Consider the following 22,159-nt stretch of genomic DNA (forward strand, 5'->3'; position numbering starts at 1 on the left):
TGCTCTAAATGACAATATGTTTATTTGGGAGAAACGCTGTCAGTCATTAATAGAATAAAACAAAAATGTTCATTTTACTCAAACATATACCTATAAACGGCAAAACAAGAGAAACGATTAATTTTGCAGAGATCTCATTTTTTTCCCCCTAAGCTGTATGTAATGGGGTACTTCATGGCGCCATCTACTGACACAAGCTTACTGGACCTTTTAAGGTGGAAATAGAAAATTCAGCATAAGGAAAAAAATCAACCTCACATCTAGCTGATGTTAGCGGTTTACACTGCTAATCAGCTTAAAGGAATGATGACAATTGTATGATAAATAATTATGTGTGAATGTGTTTACAAAGAATTCAGTCCCTACCCACGTTATTTTTGTCAACTTTTAAATGCAACTACAATACAACTCCCCTGCAACTGAGAGCTTGACTTACTTTATTCTGTCATGTCTGCGGACGCTTCGCGGTTGATGGTATGGGTTTGAAACTGCCCCAAATAAACCCCCACACCCACCCCAAACACACACACGCTCAAAAATCAGTTGACCAATAGACATTTTAATTTGGACATCATCTATTAAGACCCACCCGTATAAAATACATTTAACAGCATGATTAGTGGGTAAAGTTTTGGACATTTATTTATAATCCATATATGGATTATCCCATGTCTTACCACAAGTATTATTATTTTATACATTTATTATTTATATTCAATGCCGCATAAAGTCAAAGTCAAAGAAGCTTTATTGTCAAAAGATTTATCATTTAAAAATGTAAAGAAATTTGTTTAAAGAGCCCATTTGTTCATGTGTATATTGTATTTACCAAATAATATAAATTTACATTCCAAAAAATCATTCGGAAAATAAAAAGCACAAAAATCAAATATAATCAAATCTCAGTTGTCTATTAATATGATGATTTCCACTGAACTAGAGTGCCTTAAAAGTATTTGCTCAAGATCTCTTGGTTTAACTGGTAATTGAAATTTTTTTGAAGAAAGTCAGTATAAGACATCAAATACCCATTTGAATCAATCAACTGCCTAAATAAAACAATTTGTTCATTTATCCATGTATGAAAGAACAACATTTGTTTTTAAATAGTATGTCTTTGTTAATCCATATAAAATAACTGTGTGGTGAGAAATTGTGCTTGTAGATTAAATTCTATGCTAGCAGGGCTTGTTTGTGAGAATTCGCCAGTTTGACAGAATTTTACCAAGAGAAAAATTATACGTAAGACCCCCTCCTCCCTTTTCCTCCAGATGAACACATAAAGTACTTGTCTAATCTTAATCACCTTAGTAGGCACATTTAATGATAAGGGAATAGATAAAGATCTAGATATTCCTTCATCCTTTGACAATAATACCCCTTCACCCCAAATACTGACAAATCCAATGGCATTTTAATATGCGCCATGTATGATGCAATTTCTGCACCACCTGTACGTCTCAGTGCCACATATTAAATGTAAATTTCTAACCTGCATCAAAGGGGAGTTTAGTTTGCATTCATCGATAAACTGCCGTCAGTTAGGCCAGTGTTTTTCAACCTTTTATGAGGCATGGCACATTTTTTTAAATTAAAAACATCCCATGGCACACAACAAACCAAACATTTTACAAAATGTAACACTGTGGCCTAACACAGTATATATAATGAAAAATGTAATCTCTCAATTTGTTTATGCTCACTCAGTGTGAAACCTCTCTCATTCAATATTGTGTTGTTGTTTTTTATTAAAGTCGCCTGTTTCTCAGTGTGTTTACACCATAGCCCAGACAATTATGTCAAAAATATGAATTTGTTGTCATGCCTATGTCGTCAACAAGTTTTCTGTTGTAAATTTTGGAGAGATATTCTGTTGTTAGTAAAAGCACTGTGGTCGGTTTTTCAAATGATGATGGATTTCTTCATGGTCAATGGTGGCATTCAACATATGTTTTTCAATAAGAAGTTGTAGTTCAGAGTGACATCATTGGAACTACAAATTGACTGCCTCCATTTAAGTCTTTTGTAAGCAACCAGCTTCCAGCTAATTGTGATGTGATATCTTTTGCTCCACACAATTTATTTAAGTATATTTTGTTAGATGTTCGTAAAGCAATGACCAGTGATCATCAAAAAACAGCTAGGTTAACCACTGTGTGTTGGTAGACCAACAAATATAAATTAAAACATACCAGGTACTGTTTTAAAGAACGCTTAATTAATAAGTGGTTAATGGGTATAGTGGTTGTATCATATATACATATACTACCTTCGGGATGCACATAGTCAGCAACAATACATAGGTGACATTCAAGCACTGATTGGTATGAATGGGTCCAAAATGTGTTTACACAGGCGTTGTTTCTCTTGTCATGAATTAAGGTCACTATTGCACTACCTACTGACATAGAGGAGTATTTCCATTAATCTGCCAGTGACTACATAGCATGCACAGATGTTCAACAATGGCAAATTATTTCTAGTAACTAAATAATATATTTTTTTTAACCAATTAAATGTAATTGGATAATTTCCCACGGCACACCTGACAATCTCTCACCTCAGCACAGTGGTTGAAAATCACTCAGTTAGGTGACCAAATCTGGACTTTGCTTAATTGTTCCTTAAAGAAACTGTAAATAATACTCCCTTTATCCAGTGCAGGACAATGATGAAACACTGGTAAACATTCTCTGAATGTATGTTTGCAAACTTTCCTACAGGACGCAAACAGGACCACTTGTGGATGTTTATAATTATTATGTTTATAATGTTATGGTAATGTATGATAGCAAACGTTATTAAAACACCTAAACAAGGACGTCGCTGAAAATCCCGTCGATGTTGACTGTTCGGTATATATGTTCATATGCAAAAAAAATAAAATAAATGTTTGTTGGTTTGTATGTTAATATTATCTGCAAGTTTTAAATAGAAAACTGTATATATATATATATATATATATATATATATATATATATATATAAAATTGATCATATTTTGCAAGTTATATGCAAAAAACATCTCATCTTTAACAATTAAATTGATGTATTTTTAAGGAAGCAGGTAGGGGAAGGTTAGACCACATACTTAATGCCATCCCAGCCATAATAACAGACTTTATATAATAATAATAAATTTGCCTTTATGTTATGCTTATATAAGTTATAAGTTTATATTGCTGGGTTGCATTTATGTTATGAACTGAACACTGAACTTTTACAACACGTGACGTTTTTTTTTTTTTTTTTAGCACGGAACAGTAAAACACACTCTATTGGCCGAGAATTGCGCTTCATATACTTCGTCGGGTGGAAACAATACTCACCAACCGTTGTTCCGCTGTAACGAAGTCAAAGCATAATATATGCACGATGACTTAAAACCACTGACATATTTAGTCATCTGGGCTAGTTATACAGAACCATAATTAACATTTAAATATTGTATTAACACAGTAGAGTGAGTAAAATTGTCGACATATTAATAAGTTGGCCCAAGTAACATTCTACAATTAATTTCCTACAGCAATAACAACAGTAACATAGTTTAAAAAAATCTTTTCCAAATGCAGACTTTCCACGTCTTTTTAAAAGTAATTATGAAAAGATTAAGTCATTTAAAGGTAAGTAACTTTTTACAATCTATACACTAAGTAAAATTCTGGTGCAGATACAAAAGAAAAAATCAGTAAAATATTAGCATAGTCTACTATTTGTACTGTACTTCACTTGGACATTTATTGATTTATTTAATTGTTTGTTTGTCATCATACACCATAGCCCAGACATGTATATGAAAACTATGAATTTGTTTACAAATTTGTTTCATGCATAGAGACGTATGTCGTCAACAAGTTTTCTTCTTATCCTGTTGTACATTTTGGGACGATATACAAAATGTCCCAAGAATACGTTCACCACACCATTACACCACTTCCTGGACTTTTGACACAGGACAGGTCTGTGTGCCTCAGCAGACATTCGGAGAGATTCAGTTCTGAGTAAACTCTAGAGACGGTTATGCATGAAAATCCCATGTGATGAGCTGTTATAGAAATGCTCAAATAAGCCCAACTGGCACCAATAATCATGCCACACTCAGATAACATTTTTCTCCAATTCTGATGATTTATGTAAACATTACTCGCAGCTGCATCTTCATTTTATGTATCGCATTGCTGCCACACGATTGACTGATCAGAAAATTGCATGGTTGAATAGGGGTACAGATGTTCCTAATAAAGTGCTCGGTGAGTATATCGATTAGGTTGTACTTGTATTCCATCACCCATGCTTGCATATAAAACTTCAGCTGAGTAAAAAGTATAGCCCATCGTTGTCGAGGAACTGGCATCACTATGGTGTGCCTGGGAGAAACTGGCGGTCGTGACAAAACGCAGCCTAATTTGTTGTTGTTGTTGTTGTTGTTGTTTAACATAAACGGAAGTAAAAGTCCACGTGAAAACGTTCCTGCACAGACCATTTCAATTTGAAGCGTGATGTGTCATTTATATGCTCAGCAGTCGTGCACTATTAAAATGAGTCGCTGTTGCGCCATTTTAGGCAGCTAGTCCAACAGGAACTGACGTGTCTAAGACTAGGTGAGCAAATTTTCCGGCCTTAAGGAAATGTCCAGCTTAAAACATCGGAAAGTTTAAAGGTGGGAGCTTTTATTTACTAATACGTTAGTAAACTAAAGGCGTGTTGGCACCTCGCTTTGCTTTTGTTTAGTTTTTTTTTTTTTGTTTGTTTGTTTGGTCAAAAACTATGTTCGAAAACATTTGCAGAAAGCTCATGTAAAGTATGTCTACAAGTTTTTGTTGTTGTCTTGGTTTGGAGTGGTTTAGACTATTATTAGTTACCTGTATTGATACACAATTTTCAACTAATTTACAGTATTGTCTTACCTTTTTGATGAGAGTTTTGCTGTTTGTGTTTAGCTGGCTGGGGCATCGGTTTCAGAAGAACTTTATCAGTAGTAGAAAGTTCTTTAGATATTATAGGTTTATGATTTATAGTCTACCTGTTTTTCGATTATACTTTAATTCTATTTTGGGTTTGATATTTTGTGGCGTGTTGTTGGAGCTACATATAATAATGAATGGATTTGGAGTTACAGGTGGGGAAACGGACTGTCTATTAGCAACTAACATTTAGAGTTAACCTATAGCGCAAAAATACTTTTCATGTATACTGTAACATTGTTGAACATGGGTCTCATGAGAGGAGGCTTACCACTTAATGCGACTGTTCCGTTCAATTTTAGCTAAGTTCAGAGCTAAAAAGAACAAAGACACATGCTTTCTTATGGGTGGGGGGATGGGGTGACTTCAAGAAGTTGCAGTCAGTTTAGCTCTCTAGACGACTCTGTACAGTACTGAGTTACAGATTTAGACTAACGGTTTGGAGAACTGAAACCGGCAAAACGTCCTCATAATCACATACACAGGAATCAGGATTCTTGTACAAGCTGGATAGATACAACTTTATTGTGATTGCATAGTACAGGTACATAGCAACAAAATGCCGTTTAGCATCTACCAGAAGTGCAAATGCCCAAGGGCAGATAAATATGTAAATAGTAATAAGTTGTACAGTTATCAAAGCATGCGACGCTTTCTCATTCTGTTTGCTTCCGTTGCATGTGCAGGCGCGAAGAAACCGTGGACCCGCAACATTAGCCTAGTGAATGGTGTTCAAAAGTTTACGTAAAATAGCTACAATCCACTTGTAATTACTAGCATTATAAACATTGTGTTCTTTTTAATTATTAGATTTTTTAAAAAAAAATCATAAAGCAAGATAAAGAGCACTGCCATTCTCAACTATGCACCTTGTCACCACGAGAAACTGGAGCATACCAAACTACACTGCTAACTTTAAATAAGTCACTTTAATTAGGGTGTCAAACATCTTAAGTTGCGTTCCTGCAAAACACGAGTCAGCAATAATAATATTATGTAAATCACATTAACAGGAACTAATTTGTATTGCAGAAGTTCCATGTAACTAAACAATTAAAATGTACATGTCTTTGAGTAAAGAATTGCCAACAAAAAACAAACTCTTGTCAGATTGCTACTATATAAGATGATGTGGCATGTGCTGTTATAAGGAAAATCAACTACAGGGTTGTAGATTATAATATTCTATTTTCCAATAATATTATTGAAAAGGTGTTGCATTTCAACTCATGTAGTGGGAGCCTGAGCATATGTGCATGTATATGCATGTGTGCATGTATGATGTCCTATGATTGACGGGTGTCCCATCCAGAGTGAATTTTCCCGACTTCTGGGATAGGCTCAGAATAAATGAAAAATGTTTTTATTTATTTTTTTTATTTTTATTTTTTGCAAAACAGCAAATGGAGCACACATTGGCTCTGGAATCAGCACCTGAACATTGTTGCTTTTTACTTTTATTTTTTTACAGTAATGCAGCAGTAGCTTTGCCCCACTCAGTCTTTATTAAACAAGGTGTGTTAGCAGATAAAGTTTCTCTGTAGTTAGACTAATTCTTCCTTTTTTTTTGATCCAGTCTCAGTTTCCCTCTAACATCTACAGGGTCGCCACAGCGGATCATATTTCTCCATCTCAATCTGTCCTCTGCATCTCCCTCTGTCACACCAATCCCCTGCATGTCTTCCCTCACCACATCCATAAACCTTCTTCTTGGTGTTCCTCTTCTCCTCTTTCCTGGTGGTTCCATCCTCAGCATTTTTCTTCCAATATAATCCATATCCCTTCTCTGCACATGCCCAAATCATCTCAATCTCACCTCTCTTACTTTGTCTCCAAACCGCCCCACATGTGCTGTCCCTCTAATATAATCATTTCTAATCCTCTCCATCCTCGTCACTCCTAACGCAAATCGCAGCATCTTTGCCACCTCCAGCTCTTCCTCCTGTCTTTTTGTCAGCGCCATCATCTCCAAACCATACAACATAGCTGGTCTCACCATAGTCTTGTAAATTTTCCTTTTCACTCTTGCAGATACCCTTCTATCATAAATCACTCCTGACACTCTTCTCCACCCATTCCAACCTGCCTGTACCCTCTTCTTCACTTCTCTATCACACAACTCATCCACCAATTAATCTTAAACGTCTTATATAGTTTTAATATTGAATAACAAAAACTCTCTCGCCATGTATATAGCCATAGAAGCTGGCCTGGAGACAGAAACTCCTCCACCATCCTCACCTCTACTTCTTGCAACTGCACCATTCTGCAGCCCTCCATCTCATTCAACTGCATGTAATTGTCTTGTCCCTACTGACTTTTATTCTCCACCTCTCATCAGGCTCATCTCAACCTCTTCTCTACTCTCACTACAAATCAATGTTCTCTGTGAATATCATGGTCCATGGGGGCTCCTGTCTGACCTCGTCCATCAGCATTGCAAACAAGAGAGGGCTAAGAGCTGATCCTTGGTGCAATCCTACTTCTACCTTGAATCAGTCTGTCATAACTACCACACACCTTACTGCTGTCAGACTATCCTCATACATATCCTGCACCACCCTAACATACTTTCCAGCCACTCCTGCAGGTCTGCACATTTCCCTTATTCTTAAAAATCGGTACTAGTACACTTCTTTTTCCACTCCTCCAGCATCCTCTCACTTTCCAAGATTTTGGTAAACAACCTGGTTAAAAATTCCACTGCCATCTCTCCTAAACATCTCCATGCCTCCACTGGTATGTCATCTGTGCCAACAGCCTTTCCACTCTTCATCCTCCTAATAGCTGTCCTCACTTCAACCTTACTAATCCCTTTCACTTCATGATGCACTATTTCCACATCATCCAGCCTTCTCTCTCCTTTTCTTCATTCATCAGCTCCTTTAGTTTGATGGAGATCCATCAGCTTCCATCTCCTCCCTTAGTATCCAACTTCTCATACAGCTCTCCATACATTTTCTTCTTAGCCTTCGCAACATCTCTCTTCACCTTATGCCGCATCTCCTTATACTCCTGTCTACTTTCTTCATATCTCCGCCTATCCCAGTTCTTTTTCACCAGCCTCTTTCTCCTTATACTTTTACTGTACTTCCTCATTCCACCACCAAGTCTCTTTGTCTACTTTCCTCTGTTTAGATGTCGCACCTAGTACCTTCTTAGCTGTCTCCCTCACTGCTTCTGAAGTAGTTGCCCAACTGTCCAGTACGCCTTCATCACCTCCCAGCACCTGTCCCATCTGTGCTGGGAGGTCTCTCTGAATTTCACACAACAGTCTTCCTTCAGCTTCCACCATCTCATCTGAGATTCAGTCTTTGTTCTCCTCGTCATCCTACAAACTACCATCTTGTGCTGTCTAGTTGCACTCTCCCCTGCCACCACCTTTCATTCTCTAATCTCTTTCAGGTTGCATCTCCTGCATAGGACATAGTCCACCTGTGTACACCTTCCTCCACTCTTCCATGTCACCCTGTGTGCCTCCTTCTTAAAATATGTATTCACCACTGCCATTTCCATCCTTTCTTCAAAATCTACCACCACCTGTCCTTCCACATTCTTCTCCTTAACACTGTACCTACCCATCACCTCTGTTCCCACCAACATGTCCATTTATGTCTGCTCCAATCACCACTCTTTCTTCCTTGGGTACACGCTACAACTTCATCTCACACACATGATGACATTTACCAACACCCCTTCAATTTCCAGCTTCACAATTTTCACTTATTTCAAAAACAAAACGCACTCTTTACTTCTACTACACTCTTACTATACTCTTCCTTCAGCATTATCCCTACAACATTTCTCTTTCCATCTACATCATGGTAAAACCGATTGAAACCACCTCCAATACTCCTGGCTTTACTCCCCTTCCACTTGGTCTCTTGTACACAACACATATCTACCTTTCTCCACTCTATCATATCCACCAGCTCTCTTCCTTTACCAGTTAGAGTTCCAACTCTCACCTCCACACTTCTACCCTTTCTCCTCTCCTGCTGTCTCTGGAAATGCCTTCTCCCTCTCCTTCTTCTCCTTCTCCCAACAGTAGCGCAGTTTCCACCAGTACCCTGCTGGCCAACAGTACTGGTGGTGGTCGTTGGTAACTCGGACCTCGACCGATCCGGTATGTTAATCTGGTGTATGATCCGCATATTTGATTTGGCACAGGTTTTACGCCGGGTGCCCTTCCTGACGCAGCCCTCCCCATCCATCCGGGATTGGGACCAGCACTAAGGGACACACTGGCTGGGTTAATAATAGAACAGAATAATGTTTTAATGCAAACAAGCATTCATGCTGCAGAATTTGACCCTAGCTTAGATGAACGTTGGCAGTTTTAATGATGATGATGCATACAAAAAGTCAGCTTTGTTGTGTAGCAGCAAGAAGGCAAGCTCCCGGCTCTTATGTTATGTTTTACTTACACTTTTTAAATTATTCTTTCATACTACATGAATATCTCCCCCCTCTTGGTCTTGTCTTGCCTTATGCACTGTGGAACTCCTGGTGAGCAAATCTGCTCTCACCCCTGGAGTCCATTGCCAAAACCTGCATGTGGTACTACTTGTCCTTGCTGTGTGCTTAAGCAGGTAATATAAATGAGGTAAAAGCAGTCAAGTCTCGTTGAAGACCAGGAGACTCCTTTATTAAACTTTCCATTGGTTCTAGAGTGAAAGTGTGTGTGCATCGTAAAACCTGGGAATTGTTGGAATTTTTGTTAAAAATCTTTTTTTTTTTTAAAAACATGCACATGCATACCTGCATGCTATTTCTGCTTTCTAAATCATAATCACCTTGATAATATGTGAAAGTGAAAGACTCTTCTCTTGCTCAGTTACCCATACTCAGAGAAAATCAATACAATTCAAATGTGGTGTATCCTGTTCATTTTTGAGTAAGGTAGCTTTGCCAGTAGCATGGAGGAAAAAAAATGTCTTGCATTCTAAAAGGTATGCTTTTGTGGTAGCTAGAGATGTGCTTGGTTATGCGGCAATGAGGAGGGGGAGCCCATCATTCTTGCATTGCTTCTCTGCCTGTTTGGTTTTGGTAATAAAAATTGAATTACTCTCAGAATAAGATTTTAGTTGATGAAATTTGTACTAGATGCCCCATTAGCAACATGGGTGCAGTCATTTGCTCTGATTATATTTGGGGGAATTTGACAAAATGCATTTTGATGTTAGTCTTTACTTACAGTCTTAGGAATTCTGATGTACCAGCTTTTCAGTTTAATTACATCATCAAATAAAGCTGATTATTTCCTAACGTGTATGTTCTGATCTTCAGATTTTGGAGAATTTCTGTTCTCCTGTTACAGACTTTTGATCTATTTTTTTTTATAGTTCTTCAATATTGTTTATTTATAGTGTCAGTTTTCTAGCACTGTTCATCAATTATTAAAAATTAAACAGCTATAATACGTGATGGATGGATATGCACAAAACTAGGAAGGCATATTCAGGGCTGTTTTCTGAGGACCTGTTCCGAAGTTGAGGTGTGGTAACCTTCAGTGTGGGGTTAAGTTCAAGTGCATTCTGGGTCCATCAGACCCTGGGAGTACCACAGGCTGCACAGTGCCAATGCATTTTCTTCAGGAAATGCATATTTCTTATTATGTAGGTTGTGGGCCATATCTCGGAAGCCGTGAGGTCTAGTGAGAATTTTTTTTGCTTATTTCTATAAGCTATTATAGCTATTTCTGAACCAGTTTGCAAGTTATGCATAGCAAAACCTATTTTGGGAAATATTCCGAGAATCTTTCGCCCATCTTCCTAAAATTGGTGTAAAATAGCTCACAAGAAATTCATATTGATCAAAAACATGAGATTTATGAACAATATGAGAAAAGCTGAAAAGGAGTGAAAGAAAGAAAGATGTGAGATGAATCTGCTGTCTCATTTTGGGAGAAGAGGTTGTGAATTTAGAATTTATTTTTGGGTTTGGGGTATCTCAAAACTTATCTTAAACTTATATAGCTTTAATTTTTTTTGTTTTGAATGTAACATTTATTATTAAATCAGAATTGAAACTTAAAATTGATTGTTTTTAAAATATTTAATTGTCAACAAAGACTCCATTTAAACATTGTTTCTGAGCTCTCTATGTCAAGCTGTATTAATCACAGAACAGTGTAACCAAATGGGCATGAGGGGATGCACTAAAGCCATGATATGAGACGCATCCTGGTACAGGCTTCACAACAGGCTTATTTAAATAATTTTTTTTTATTGTTTTATGACAGCAAATTAAACCACCACATATATAGTTCAAGTTCATTATTTTATTAAAACTTATTTCAGTATCATAATTGTTTCATGAATTTTTTTAATAACATAAAATAACAAATGAAAATTACCGGCATTTACCTAAAATGCATGAGCACATTTCATCCTTACTGTACAAATAAGGAAAAACAATGTTCAATGTCTGTTTCAAAAAAACAAATTTTATTTCATCATCCAACCAAATGAATTTCTGGTTTTGCCACTGCCAGCACAACACACAACATGCTTTTGAATAATTTTTAGATGTGGGTTTGGTGTGCATGTGTTCGTTTGTGTTTCCCTTTGCGTGTGTGCATGTGCTGGGTATTTGTGACATGGTTTAGCTCATAATGAATGTTAAATGTTAATAGTAGCTTGAGGAATTACAATTCCTTTGCAGGCACAGTAATAGCTCCAGACTGTTTATTCTGACTATCCACCTCTTAGTGACTGAGAGACCAGAAGCCATTGGGACCATTAGCACTTGTTCCTAAAGAGATATTGCATATTTGCAATAGGCAAATCATCAAGCAGTTTCTGTTTTCAGCAAATGCAACAAATATGCCACTTCCTGTTTTAAGTATCCCTGGTTGCAAATGATGTCAAATTGTGTTCCTTAACTTGTTGCCAAACGTATATGACAAATTTAACAGTACTTACAAAAAATACTACAAAGTGTTTTTGAGATGTCTTCACTTCCTGTTCAGTGACCTTTTTTTGCAAGTTATGGACTAACATCAAATGTTAAAAATATGGTCTAATATAAGTGGACAAATTGGGTAACACTTGTGGGAGATTTTTTTGTTTTATTACAATGTGTGCTGCACCAGTTGTATATGGTTGAAATGGCAATAAAATCTTCTCGACTTGAATGGCTATGAGGTTGTAAGCAGTTTTACAGATTTTTATGGTTAGTATAGCCATTATGTCACACCATAGCATGACCTTAATTTGCATGTTATAGAAGAGTCATCCATCATATAAAAAATCTGAGTAACAAGTTTTGTTTAGTTTCATCTTCTGATGGTCTTTGTATTTTACTAATGTTTTTATCCAGTAAAAAACACTCCTAAAAAACATCACAGCACTTGGCTACAAGCTTAAACTGTTAGTCTTCGTATACTGCAGCCTGGGGCATCTCCAAAGACTGACCATCAGGGTTTACAGCTGGTAGGGGTGCCTGAATGGAGAGCTAAATTGTTAACAAAATACTGTTCATTGTATCTGGTGTCATTGGCAGCTGTTATGTCTGTTTAACTGTAAGTTGATGTATTTATCTTTATTCTACATTTGTGATTTGTCCTGTAATTCCTAAATGGTTAACACATTATATTTGTTAAGAACCTTGAATTTAAGCTGAAAGTCTATTCTTCAATTACATCCTGATGGCTTCATTTCAAATCCAGTGTGATGTTATACAGAGTCCAAATCTTGTGTCTGTTAAAATGGACCTGACTGTATATCTGAGTCTGAAGACGCCAAGCGCTGATAGAATGCTCTTAAATTGATTTGTGTGTAGTCTTTTCGTATGCGTTGGCACCCAACAGGATGTCACTGATAGAATGATGTAGCAATTTTTTGTTTCTCATGGATGTTTTTCTCTCTTTATCTCCTTGTAGGCATTGTATCCAATACAAATCAATCTATTTTATTCTTGATCATCCTTTGTTCATGGCAAGGCGAAGTCACCATGGACCAGATGTCCAGTGGCAATGGGTATGAGCCGGACAGTTCGGCCACTTGCATAGTGGTTCGGCCAAAGGGACGAGTGGGTAAGGACGAGGCTTTGCGCATGGAGGCAGATGCATTAAATAAAATGCAACATGAACGGAGACACAAAATTCAAGTCCATGCATCGCAAATGAAAGTGCACCCTACAGATGCACAAGCATCTGTAACGTCCCTAAGCCATCTGGAGAAAGATCTCATCATCTTCCCTGACTCAGAACCCAAGAAGAAGGCAGAGAAGGACACATTTGCAGACATTGATGTGGAGACATTGACAAATGAAGAGCTGGAGAAGCTGCTTTTGGATGATAATTTTGGTAGGCCCCCATCACTGTTGCATCACAGCCTCAGTGCAGCAAACACACATGGACAAACTTTCAAGCCATACCCTTTATATTGGACATCCATGCTTTCTACTTCAAAATCCACTATGTCTACTCTGACTCACCTGCCAGGCCCAGTTTTTCCTTTCCAGTCTGTCCATCTCCCTGCCCAACAGAGCCCATTCCTCCCTTTTGTCTCAGTCCAGCCAGTCACTCCTCAGGTGTTTCATCAGCCAGTCATTAATCCAGAAATGGCTAAGCTCTTTGACAAGATTGCCAGCACTTCGGAATACTTGAGGAATGGCAGATCTTCAATCATGGATGAAAACTCTGTTAGCGTCAAGTCCCTGGAGCCTGTACTCCACCCTACTGATTCCCCTAGCATTAGCTGCTTTGACTGGCTGGATCTGGACCCTCTCAGCAAGCGTCGAGTGGAGGTAGAAGATATTCCTGGTGCCCTATGTGGACCTGTATTAGTGGATTCTGTCCCTGCAAGTGACCCCTGGGATGCAGTGTTGCAAGAAGACACAGAGGTCTTGACAATCAACAGTTCTTTAACACAGGAAAAAGACAAGTGCACTGTAACTCAACCCAGACGGGCATCTACTGGAATGGCAGTTACCAGGAACCAAGTACCTACAACCTCCTTTCTAAACAGCCAAAGTAAAGTAAGAAAAGAATCAGATCTACTCTACTTCACCGTATAAAGCATTTACACAAATGTTATATGGTTAAAAGTTGAGCATGCAGTATAAAAAGGATATTTATATGATTGTCAATTTCTCAAACCCAAATAAATAACAGATTTACTATAAAGCTATTTATAATATTTGTAACTTTTAAATCAGTGCATAAAATTTAAAAGCAAAAGATTTAAACTAGGTTGTCAGGCCAGCTCCACTGTTCATCTTCGCACTTGTTTTTAGTCATAGGTTTGTCTTCTGACTAAAATATCCTTTAAATATAATCAATACTTGATTGTCCTACTCAAAATGGTATCTCTAATAGTCAGTGGTATTTTAGTTGATGAGAAAATGCAAAAAATAATATACAAATACCTTTTATATATTAAACAAAAATGTGAAAACTGCCCATATGAAACCTGATTTTCTAAAATGTTGTCACGAGTGCAATATTGTAATACATTTTTGTGGTTTAGTTATTGATAGTGTTTTAGTGTCTAACAGAAAAAGTGTATTCCCAATGTTAATTACCGTTCTACTTCAGTTCACTTGTGCATTCGCCACATTTTACACAGAAGCAGGTTGTAATAGGTTTAGGTTCTGGATATGTCTTATTAATTTAATAAGAATACAGGATGCGTTTGGGTGAGTTAGTAAAGCACTTCAGTTTACGTTCACTGTTCAGCTTCAGCTCACATGGCTTAAATCCCAGCTATTCATTTTGAATGTTTCTAATTTAAAAAAAAAGTTACTGCATTATTAATACGTTGTGTGTCTATTAATAAAAATTGATGCTAGTGCTTGATACACATCTTAGATTCAAATATGTAGTTTTTGCACAAAGGGTAATTGCGAGGCCAGCAAAAGTTATCAAAAGTTATCATTTTTTTATATATATATATATATATATATATATATATATATATAAATAATGATAAATATTCAGTGTTAGTATTTGTTGGTATTGCCTTGGTCATTTCTCACCCACAAGCCAGCTCTTCCCAACGTACAACAGTTATCATCCCGGGAGACAGAATCCCTGAGATTGTGGAGCCTCCAACCACATCCGCCTCATAGTTTAGTCATGTCGTGAGCATGCTTGCTTAGACACCCAGTTTCAGTTGAGTCCACAATTTTAGGCCTCGTCTCACTCCAGATCTTTAACTTTATTGATTGAACACCATATTGTTACAACCTTGGAGCTATTCTTATGATCAGATTATCGAGGATTGCATCTATGAAGGCACCAGATCACAGGTGCTCTCTAACTCCTAATTCTGCAGTTGGCCAGTCAGGAGCTTCTATATAGTAGGTCAGTAAAAATTCTGGCGTCATCCAGACTATTTAAAGAGACAGACATCTTGGGTTATATAAGCTGGAATTCCTCTGTGCATTGCTGCAGAAAATTTGTGAACCCTTTTAAATTTTCTGGCTTTCTACCAAAATTAATAAAAAGTATGTGTACCTTTTGCATTCAGTAACTTGTATGACTGCCCTTGAGCAGCTATAATTTTATATATTTATATATAATTTATAGTTTAAAATCTAGTAACTGCTTCAGCATTCTTCCTTGCTTTACTGCTCTTTTTGGGTCTTTCCACATCTCATTCTCCTAGCTTAAACTCTGGACTTTGACTTCCAAAATGTTGCATTTCTTCTATTTAATTAGTTTTTTTTTAATCGTGTAGACTTGCTTGTGAGCCTTAGGGTCCTTGTCTTGCTGCATGAACCACTTACGGTTAAGCTTCAATTCATAGACCGATATCATGACTATTTGCTGGGGAGTACAGAATTCATTGATCCGTCGATAATGGCAAGCCATCATGGACCCAAACCATGATGAATTGGTGGAGGCAACACACTTTTAGAAATTTTGTAACCTGTATCCTGGTGTAGTGACTTATAACTGAAATACATTTGTCTCTAATCAGTTGTGTTAGAAATACTGCTGACATGAACCAAGTAGATATACTAATTGATTTGTCAAAGCTGATATATGATAACTTGATGTGTCAAGTTGTGCAAAATTGAGGTTTGATTAATATTTTGCTTATGTAAATGTTTTGCTTCAACTTCATAGAGAGAAGAGCACTAAATCTAGAATTTTCATTTACAAAGTGATAATTAAATAAGGCCTTGTCAGAAAAGAGCTGTTCAACAAGTTTATGTTCAGTCTATCTTGAAGAAAATTAGGATGAGTGTTCTCAAAATCTGCACTAAAGTCATGGAATACCAGCAAGGTTAGACATCCCTCACTGGATGCCAGTGACACATCATTTATTGCTCTAACTAGCATTGAGCCAGTACTATGTGAGGCCTAAATCTACAAATGCTTTATTGAATGAATGTTTAATTAATTCATTAAAGTTAAGGTGTTAAGCTTGAGCTTAACTGTGCTGCAGCTTTCTTAGAATCTTGTAGGTAAATGGCATTTTTATATTGACCTATAGTTTGATGGGGTCAAATTTGGGTTTAACCTATGGCTTCATAAGTTTTACTTGGAATTTATTTATATAACCAGTGCAAAGGAGTAGATTCTGGTAGTATTTGCTTTTCAAAAACATTGTTTGTACTAGATTCTTTGCATATTTCAACAATTTGATGAAATTACATTGTAATGTTTGATTGGAGTAAAATATAATCATCCTAATATCCTTCCCTTATAGGAAAAAAAGATGTTAAGAATATATTATTTGTGATTACTGAGTGAAAATATTTTGTAAGAAAACATCACAAACTTCACCTGTCTGTTAATAAAAATTTTTTTTTAATTTTGACAAAAATGACAAGGCTGTAATTAAGAATTATTTAGCAGAAGGGCTTTGAACATCACTAATACTTTGTGCCATGCTAGTTCAAATGACCTTTTCCATGCTGTATAATGCTAATCTGAACTACCCTGCCTCATTTGTGTTTTACAGGTCACTAATAAAAGTGGGAATGCATTTAAAAAGAATACCATTTTACAAGAAAATTGGGCCCAAAACCTAGAAATCTTAGCATTTGGTGAAGACATCGCAAAGTAAGTAATTTTTAGCAAAAGAGAAGAACTGTGTGTGAGGAGTAGATTGTGTTTGAGGTTCTATTCATGTGGTTAAATGATAAGTCTTGAAATTGTTTTAGGTTTTGTGATGTCATGAGATATAGTGGTATCTTTCCATGTGAACATTGTTATACTCTGTGTTAAATTAAAGCCATCATTTGTTTTTTTGTTTTTTTTTTGGTTAAATGTTTTTGCCATCAGAATATACAAGGTATGTATCTGTCTATTCTCTTTACAGACTAAAATCAAAGTTTGCACATGATGATCATTCTACTAATCCTGGATACGTTTTGAACCCAGTGATCTCTCACAGGGAGGTAGCGGGAGACAGTAGTAGCAGTGTGAAAGTTTCCATTGAAATTTTGGACTCCCAGCAGCCTGTGACTTTCACATGCGATGGTAAAACTTCTGTTAACAAATTTATTTTAATTCTCACCGGCAACTAAGGTCTCTTGTGTTTTAAAAATTTTCACCTAGCTTTGATTAGCTGTTATGTGAGTGCTAGCAATACCATGTTAGTGTTAGCAATGCCATCATTAAACTATTTTAATAATATTATTTTGGTTAAAATTTCATGACCTATGAATGAAGAAAAGTCCTTTCCTCACATTACTTTGCTAATTGCAAACCAGTTTGTACTAAATTTTTAGCTTCTTTTACCTTCTTGAGATTTTGCATATGTGCAACATAGTTTAGACTTACTGAATGATGAGTTACTGAGTGATATGCATACTTAATGATTAAATGTTAATGAATGTTTTAGACCTTGCTTTTCGCCAAGTCTTTTTGTTATTGTCATGCCCCCATCTTGGGAAGTCAGGACTTAAAATATAGCTTCCCTAATTGTAAGTGTTCATTTGTGTTCCGCATGTGTGGCTGTGTGTAGCTTAATTAACTCTGGTTGTTGGGATTCATGCAAAATTTGCAAGACCGGTCCAGAGCAAGATACCATCAGGTGGAGATATTCAAAAGTTCTGATGCTAATAGAAGGTCTAATGTGTTTTCTTGTAGGTTGATTTTAGAGCAAATAATATCAGTTGTAGATATTCTTAGTAGATGTATATATTTTTTTTCTTTTTTGTCTCTGCTTCTTAGCAAGATATTAACATGTTTTAACATACATAAAGCCTTTTTATACCAATGTAGCATGTTTATCTTTGCTGTTTTTGAGTCGTTTTGTGAATTCACCGAAGCAGATCAGGGGACTCGGAAGTAGTGTTCAGCAGGAATCTTTTATTGGATTTCAGAACACACAGCAGTGGTACTGGTGTCAAGTCCAGTGAAAAGGCACATGCGTTGCAGTTTAGAAGGCATTGAGTGGGCAGGCCTCGAAGATGTGACAATACAAAAGCCTAGAGGTAATTCTCTTAAACAAAGCATTGAATGGGGAGTGGGGTCTCTAGCGTTGACCCCCACCCATCAGCTAGTTCACAGTTCCTGATCACTGTCTGACTTGATTTGGTGGTGGGAGCTTGGAAATGTAAGTAAGTAGCAAGTGTGTTACAATTGATCTTAGAGTGACTTCAAAACATGGTTTAGTACCAGTAGTAAGGGTTGTCCCATATGAGATTGTGTTCATTTATATGAAGTGGTGAATTTAAAGTTTTATTCAAACTAATACCAAGCTGATCGAGCTGCTGCAATTGTTGGGCAGCTGAAGCAGGGGTGGCATTTGATTGATTTCTTTGCATAGTGCTTGTTTATTATCCTCCCATATCTCATTTGTATAGCTATATTTATCCCTTTTGATTATATATTTGAGTTGGTAGTATCATCAATTAGTATAATCAACCTCAAGCCCTCCATGGTGTGGGTATTTATAGTTAATTTGATTCTGAAAGGTTTATTTTTTCAATAAAATTGTGGTACTGGAATTAAGTAATATGAACCAGGAAGGTAGAGGTTGACCTGGGATCAATAAAGTAAGTATTTTTTTTTGGGTAGTGTAATAATTTTTATGTATGTTCTGCCAATAGAGAGGAGTTTTTGAAGATTATTTACTGTGTTAAAATTGGTGGATAAAAAGTTTTGATTTTGACACCATGATAACAGAGTTTCATGTTGAGAGGAAGCTAATGTTAATTGGAAAACTTGGAATATTTTTTAAATTTATGGAGGTTAACATAGTAATTGTGTAGAGCAGGGGTGTCAAATCCAAACTCAGTAAGGGCTATGCTGAGGGTTATGGGGCTGGACATATATTTAGAGTTTTTTATAATATAAAACTCAATTCATAAAACCAAATTTATTAAAACAATAAGGTTTTCATTTTAGTTTTGAGTTGTAACACATTTGGAACACATTTGTGTCATAGCTTTATCTTTATCAAAACAAGAAATAAGGTCTCTGACCAGCATAACGGCATAAAACAGGACTTAAACAGTAGTATACAACAGTATTTTAAAAACATCAATTTAAAAAAAATACTGTTTGATAAAACAAAATAGTAAAAAAAAAGTGTATATATATACCACATGTTATATAGACAACAAATGGTATTTGATATGTATTATTTGGCTTATTTTGGAAGCTATTACTTTGAAAAGACAACTCTAGTTTGAAAGGACAGATGGTCTGGGGATAATGCCTACTGTTAGTTAAACAAAATAGTACTTAAACAACTGAAATTTTCAGACAAACTGTTTAATAAAGCAAAACGTTCAACCAATGGTAGGCTATTATAGATAAATGCTATATAGATGATAATTGTATTATTTAGCTTATTTTAGTAGCTCTTACATTGAAAAGACAACTTGAACTAGAAAGGACACTGACTTTGGGTTTATGCCAAACCTAAGCAATTAGGCTTCTTTTCTTCTTTTTTTAACTCTTACCAGACACTATCTTTTCTTAAAAATGATCTTGTTTATTCTAGGGTTAATGTCCTTTGCCATGGCCACTTTCATTACATAGACCAGCTGCTGGTCCATGAGGGGTGTCTTAGTCAGCTTTATTATGGACAACATCTGCTCGTGTGAGTAGATGCTTCCGAACATTGAAATGACACGTGCAGCGTGAAGGCGGAGCTGTAGCATTGATTCAGGTAGCAAAGGTGCAAACTCGACTGCCCCAACTGTCTTGTCTTGGGTCAAGGCGCAGCATCAACTGCAAATGGATTCACTAGCAGGTCAAGGTTGAATTTGTGTTTTAAAATCCGCAAATCTGCTGCTGAATTCCACTTTCAGTGTGTTCAATTTGTCGGCATACACATCTGTTGGGAACGGGATGGTGACCGTGTCACTGACTGACTTAGAGATAGTAAATTGAGACAGGTTGCCTTGGTGCATCTGCCAAACCCACAGACGCAGTTTCATTTGAAATGCCTTTACAGAGTCTCGCATTTCAGTGATCAGGACTTTTTTTTAGACATTGTTGTAGCATTAAGGTTGTTTAGTTATTTCCGTAGTCTGTGATTAAAATTAGCGAGTTGAGTAAAGCGGGACAGTACCACCTGCGTCTCAGTGTTGTAATTGTCAAAGACGTATATTTAAACAGCCCACATTAAATTGATTACCAGAATTTGCTGGCGGCCTGATTAAAAGTTGTGGCGGGCTGTGTTTGGCCTGCGAGCCTTGTTGTTACCTGTATCTGTTTGTTTTAACTCGGAGTCAGCTTTCCAACCTTTTGTAAGACCCTGAATGGCCATTTTGAATTGGTGAGTTTAGAGCTTGACATGGTAGTAAAATTAGTGTCTCTTCATGAAAACTTGATGAATCAGTGGATAATCTGTCAACTGATCAGACCTTGCTTTAGCATATGGAATTCTGTGTGTGTGTGTGTGTGTGTGTGTGTGTGTGTGTGTGTAATATATTAGTGTATTATATATTTATTGTGTATGTATATATAAATAATAATATTGTAAAGTGTACAGCCTGTATAACAGTGTAAATTTGCTGTCCCCTCAAAATAACCCAACACAACCGTTAATGTCGAAACCGTTGGCAACAAAAGTGAGTACACCCCTAAGTGGAAATGTCCAAATTGGGCCCAATTAGCCATTTCCCCGGTGTCATGTGACTCGTTAGTGTTCCAAGGTCTCAGTTGTGAATGGGGAGAAGGTGTGTTAAATTTGGTGTTATCGCTCTTACACTCTCTCATACTGGTCACTGGAAGTTCAACATGGCACACACTGAGGATCTGAACGTTGTTGCTCTACATAAAAATGGCCTAGGCTATAAGAAGATTGCCAAGACCCTGAAACTGAGCTGCGGCACAGTGGGCAAGACCATACAGTGGTTTTACTGGACAGGTTCCTCTCAGAACAGGCCTCGCCATGGTCGACCAAAGAAGTTGAGTGCACGTGCTCAGCGTCATATCCAGAGGTTGTCTTTGAGAAATAGACGTATGAGTGCTGCCAGCATTGCTGCAGAGGTGGAAGGGGTGGGGGACATCCTGTCAGTGCTCAGACCATACGCTGCACACTGCATCAAATTGGTCTGCATGGCTGTCATCCCAGAAGGAAGCCTCTTCTAAAGATGAGGCACAAGAAAGCCCACATACAGTTTGCTGAAGACAAGCAGACTAAGGACATGGATTACTGGAACCATGTCCTGTGGTCCGATGAGACCAAGATAAATTTGGTTCAGATGGTGTCAAGCGTGTGTGGCGGCAACCAGGTGAGGAGTACAAAGACAAGTGTGTCTTGCCTACAGTCAAGCATGAGTGCTGCCAGCACTGGGGAGCTACAGTTCATTGAGGGAACCAAGAATGTCAACAAACTGCTACTTACTGAAGCAGTATTCCAACATGATGATAACAAGCCCAAACACACCTCCAAGACGACCACTGCCTTGCTAAAGAAGGTAAAGGTGATGGACTGGCCAAGCATGTCTCCAGACCTAAACCCTATTGAGCATCTGTGGGGCATCCTCAAACAGAAGGTGGGGGAGTGCAAGGTCTCTAACATCCACCAGCTCTATGATGTCATCATGGAGGAGTGGAAGAGGACTCCAGTGGCAACCTGTGAACTCCATGTCCAAAAGGGTTAAGGCAGTGCTGGAAAATAATGGTGGCCACACAAAATATTGACACACTGAGCCCAATTTGGATATTTCCACTTAAGGGTGTACTCACTTTTGTTGCCAACGGTTTAGACATTAATGGCTGTGTTGGGTTATTTTGAGGGGACAGCAAATTTACATGGTTATACA

At 37.2% G+C, this 22,159-nt stretch overlaps 1 protein-coding gene across 5 annotated transcripts in view; it reads left to right on the forward strand.

Moving 5' to 3' along the window:
* Positions 1–3,382: 3,382 nt before the first annotated feature.
* Positions 3,383–22,159, forward strand: part of pik3c2a (phosphatidylinositol-4-phosphate 3-kinase, catalytic subunit type 2 alpha) — an 83,228-nt gene continuing 64,451 nt past the window's right edge. Inside the window, exons 1-4 of one of the 5 annotated variants that reach the window (XM_058388042.1) lie at positions 3,383–3,625; positions 12,852–13,951; positions 16,888–16,988; positions 17,248–17,408. In XM_058388042.1, the coding sequence (XP_058244025.1) occupies positions 12,923–13,951; positions 16,888–16,988; positions 17,248–17,408 (1,291 nt within the window). In that variant the 5' untranslated portion in view covers positions 3,383–3,625; positions 12,852–12,922. Of the gene's footprint in view, positions 3,626–4,028; positions 4,253–4,507; positions 4,663–12,851; positions 13,952–16,887; positions 16,989–17,247; positions 17,409–22,159 lie in introns of those variants that run through there. The other 4 variants (XM_058388039.1, XM_058388040.1, XM_058388041.1 and 1 more) reach the window with 4 other exon arrangements.

The sequence above is a fragment of the Hemibagrus wyckioides genome, linkage group LG04 (genome assembly GCF_019097595.1).
Source record: "Hemibagrus wyckioides isolate EC202008001 linkage group LG04, SWU_Hwy_1.0, whole genome shotgun sequence".
NCBI classification, from domain to species: Eukaryota; Metazoa; Chordata; class Actinopteri; order Siluriformes; family Bagridae; genus Hemibagrus; species Hemibagrus wyckioides.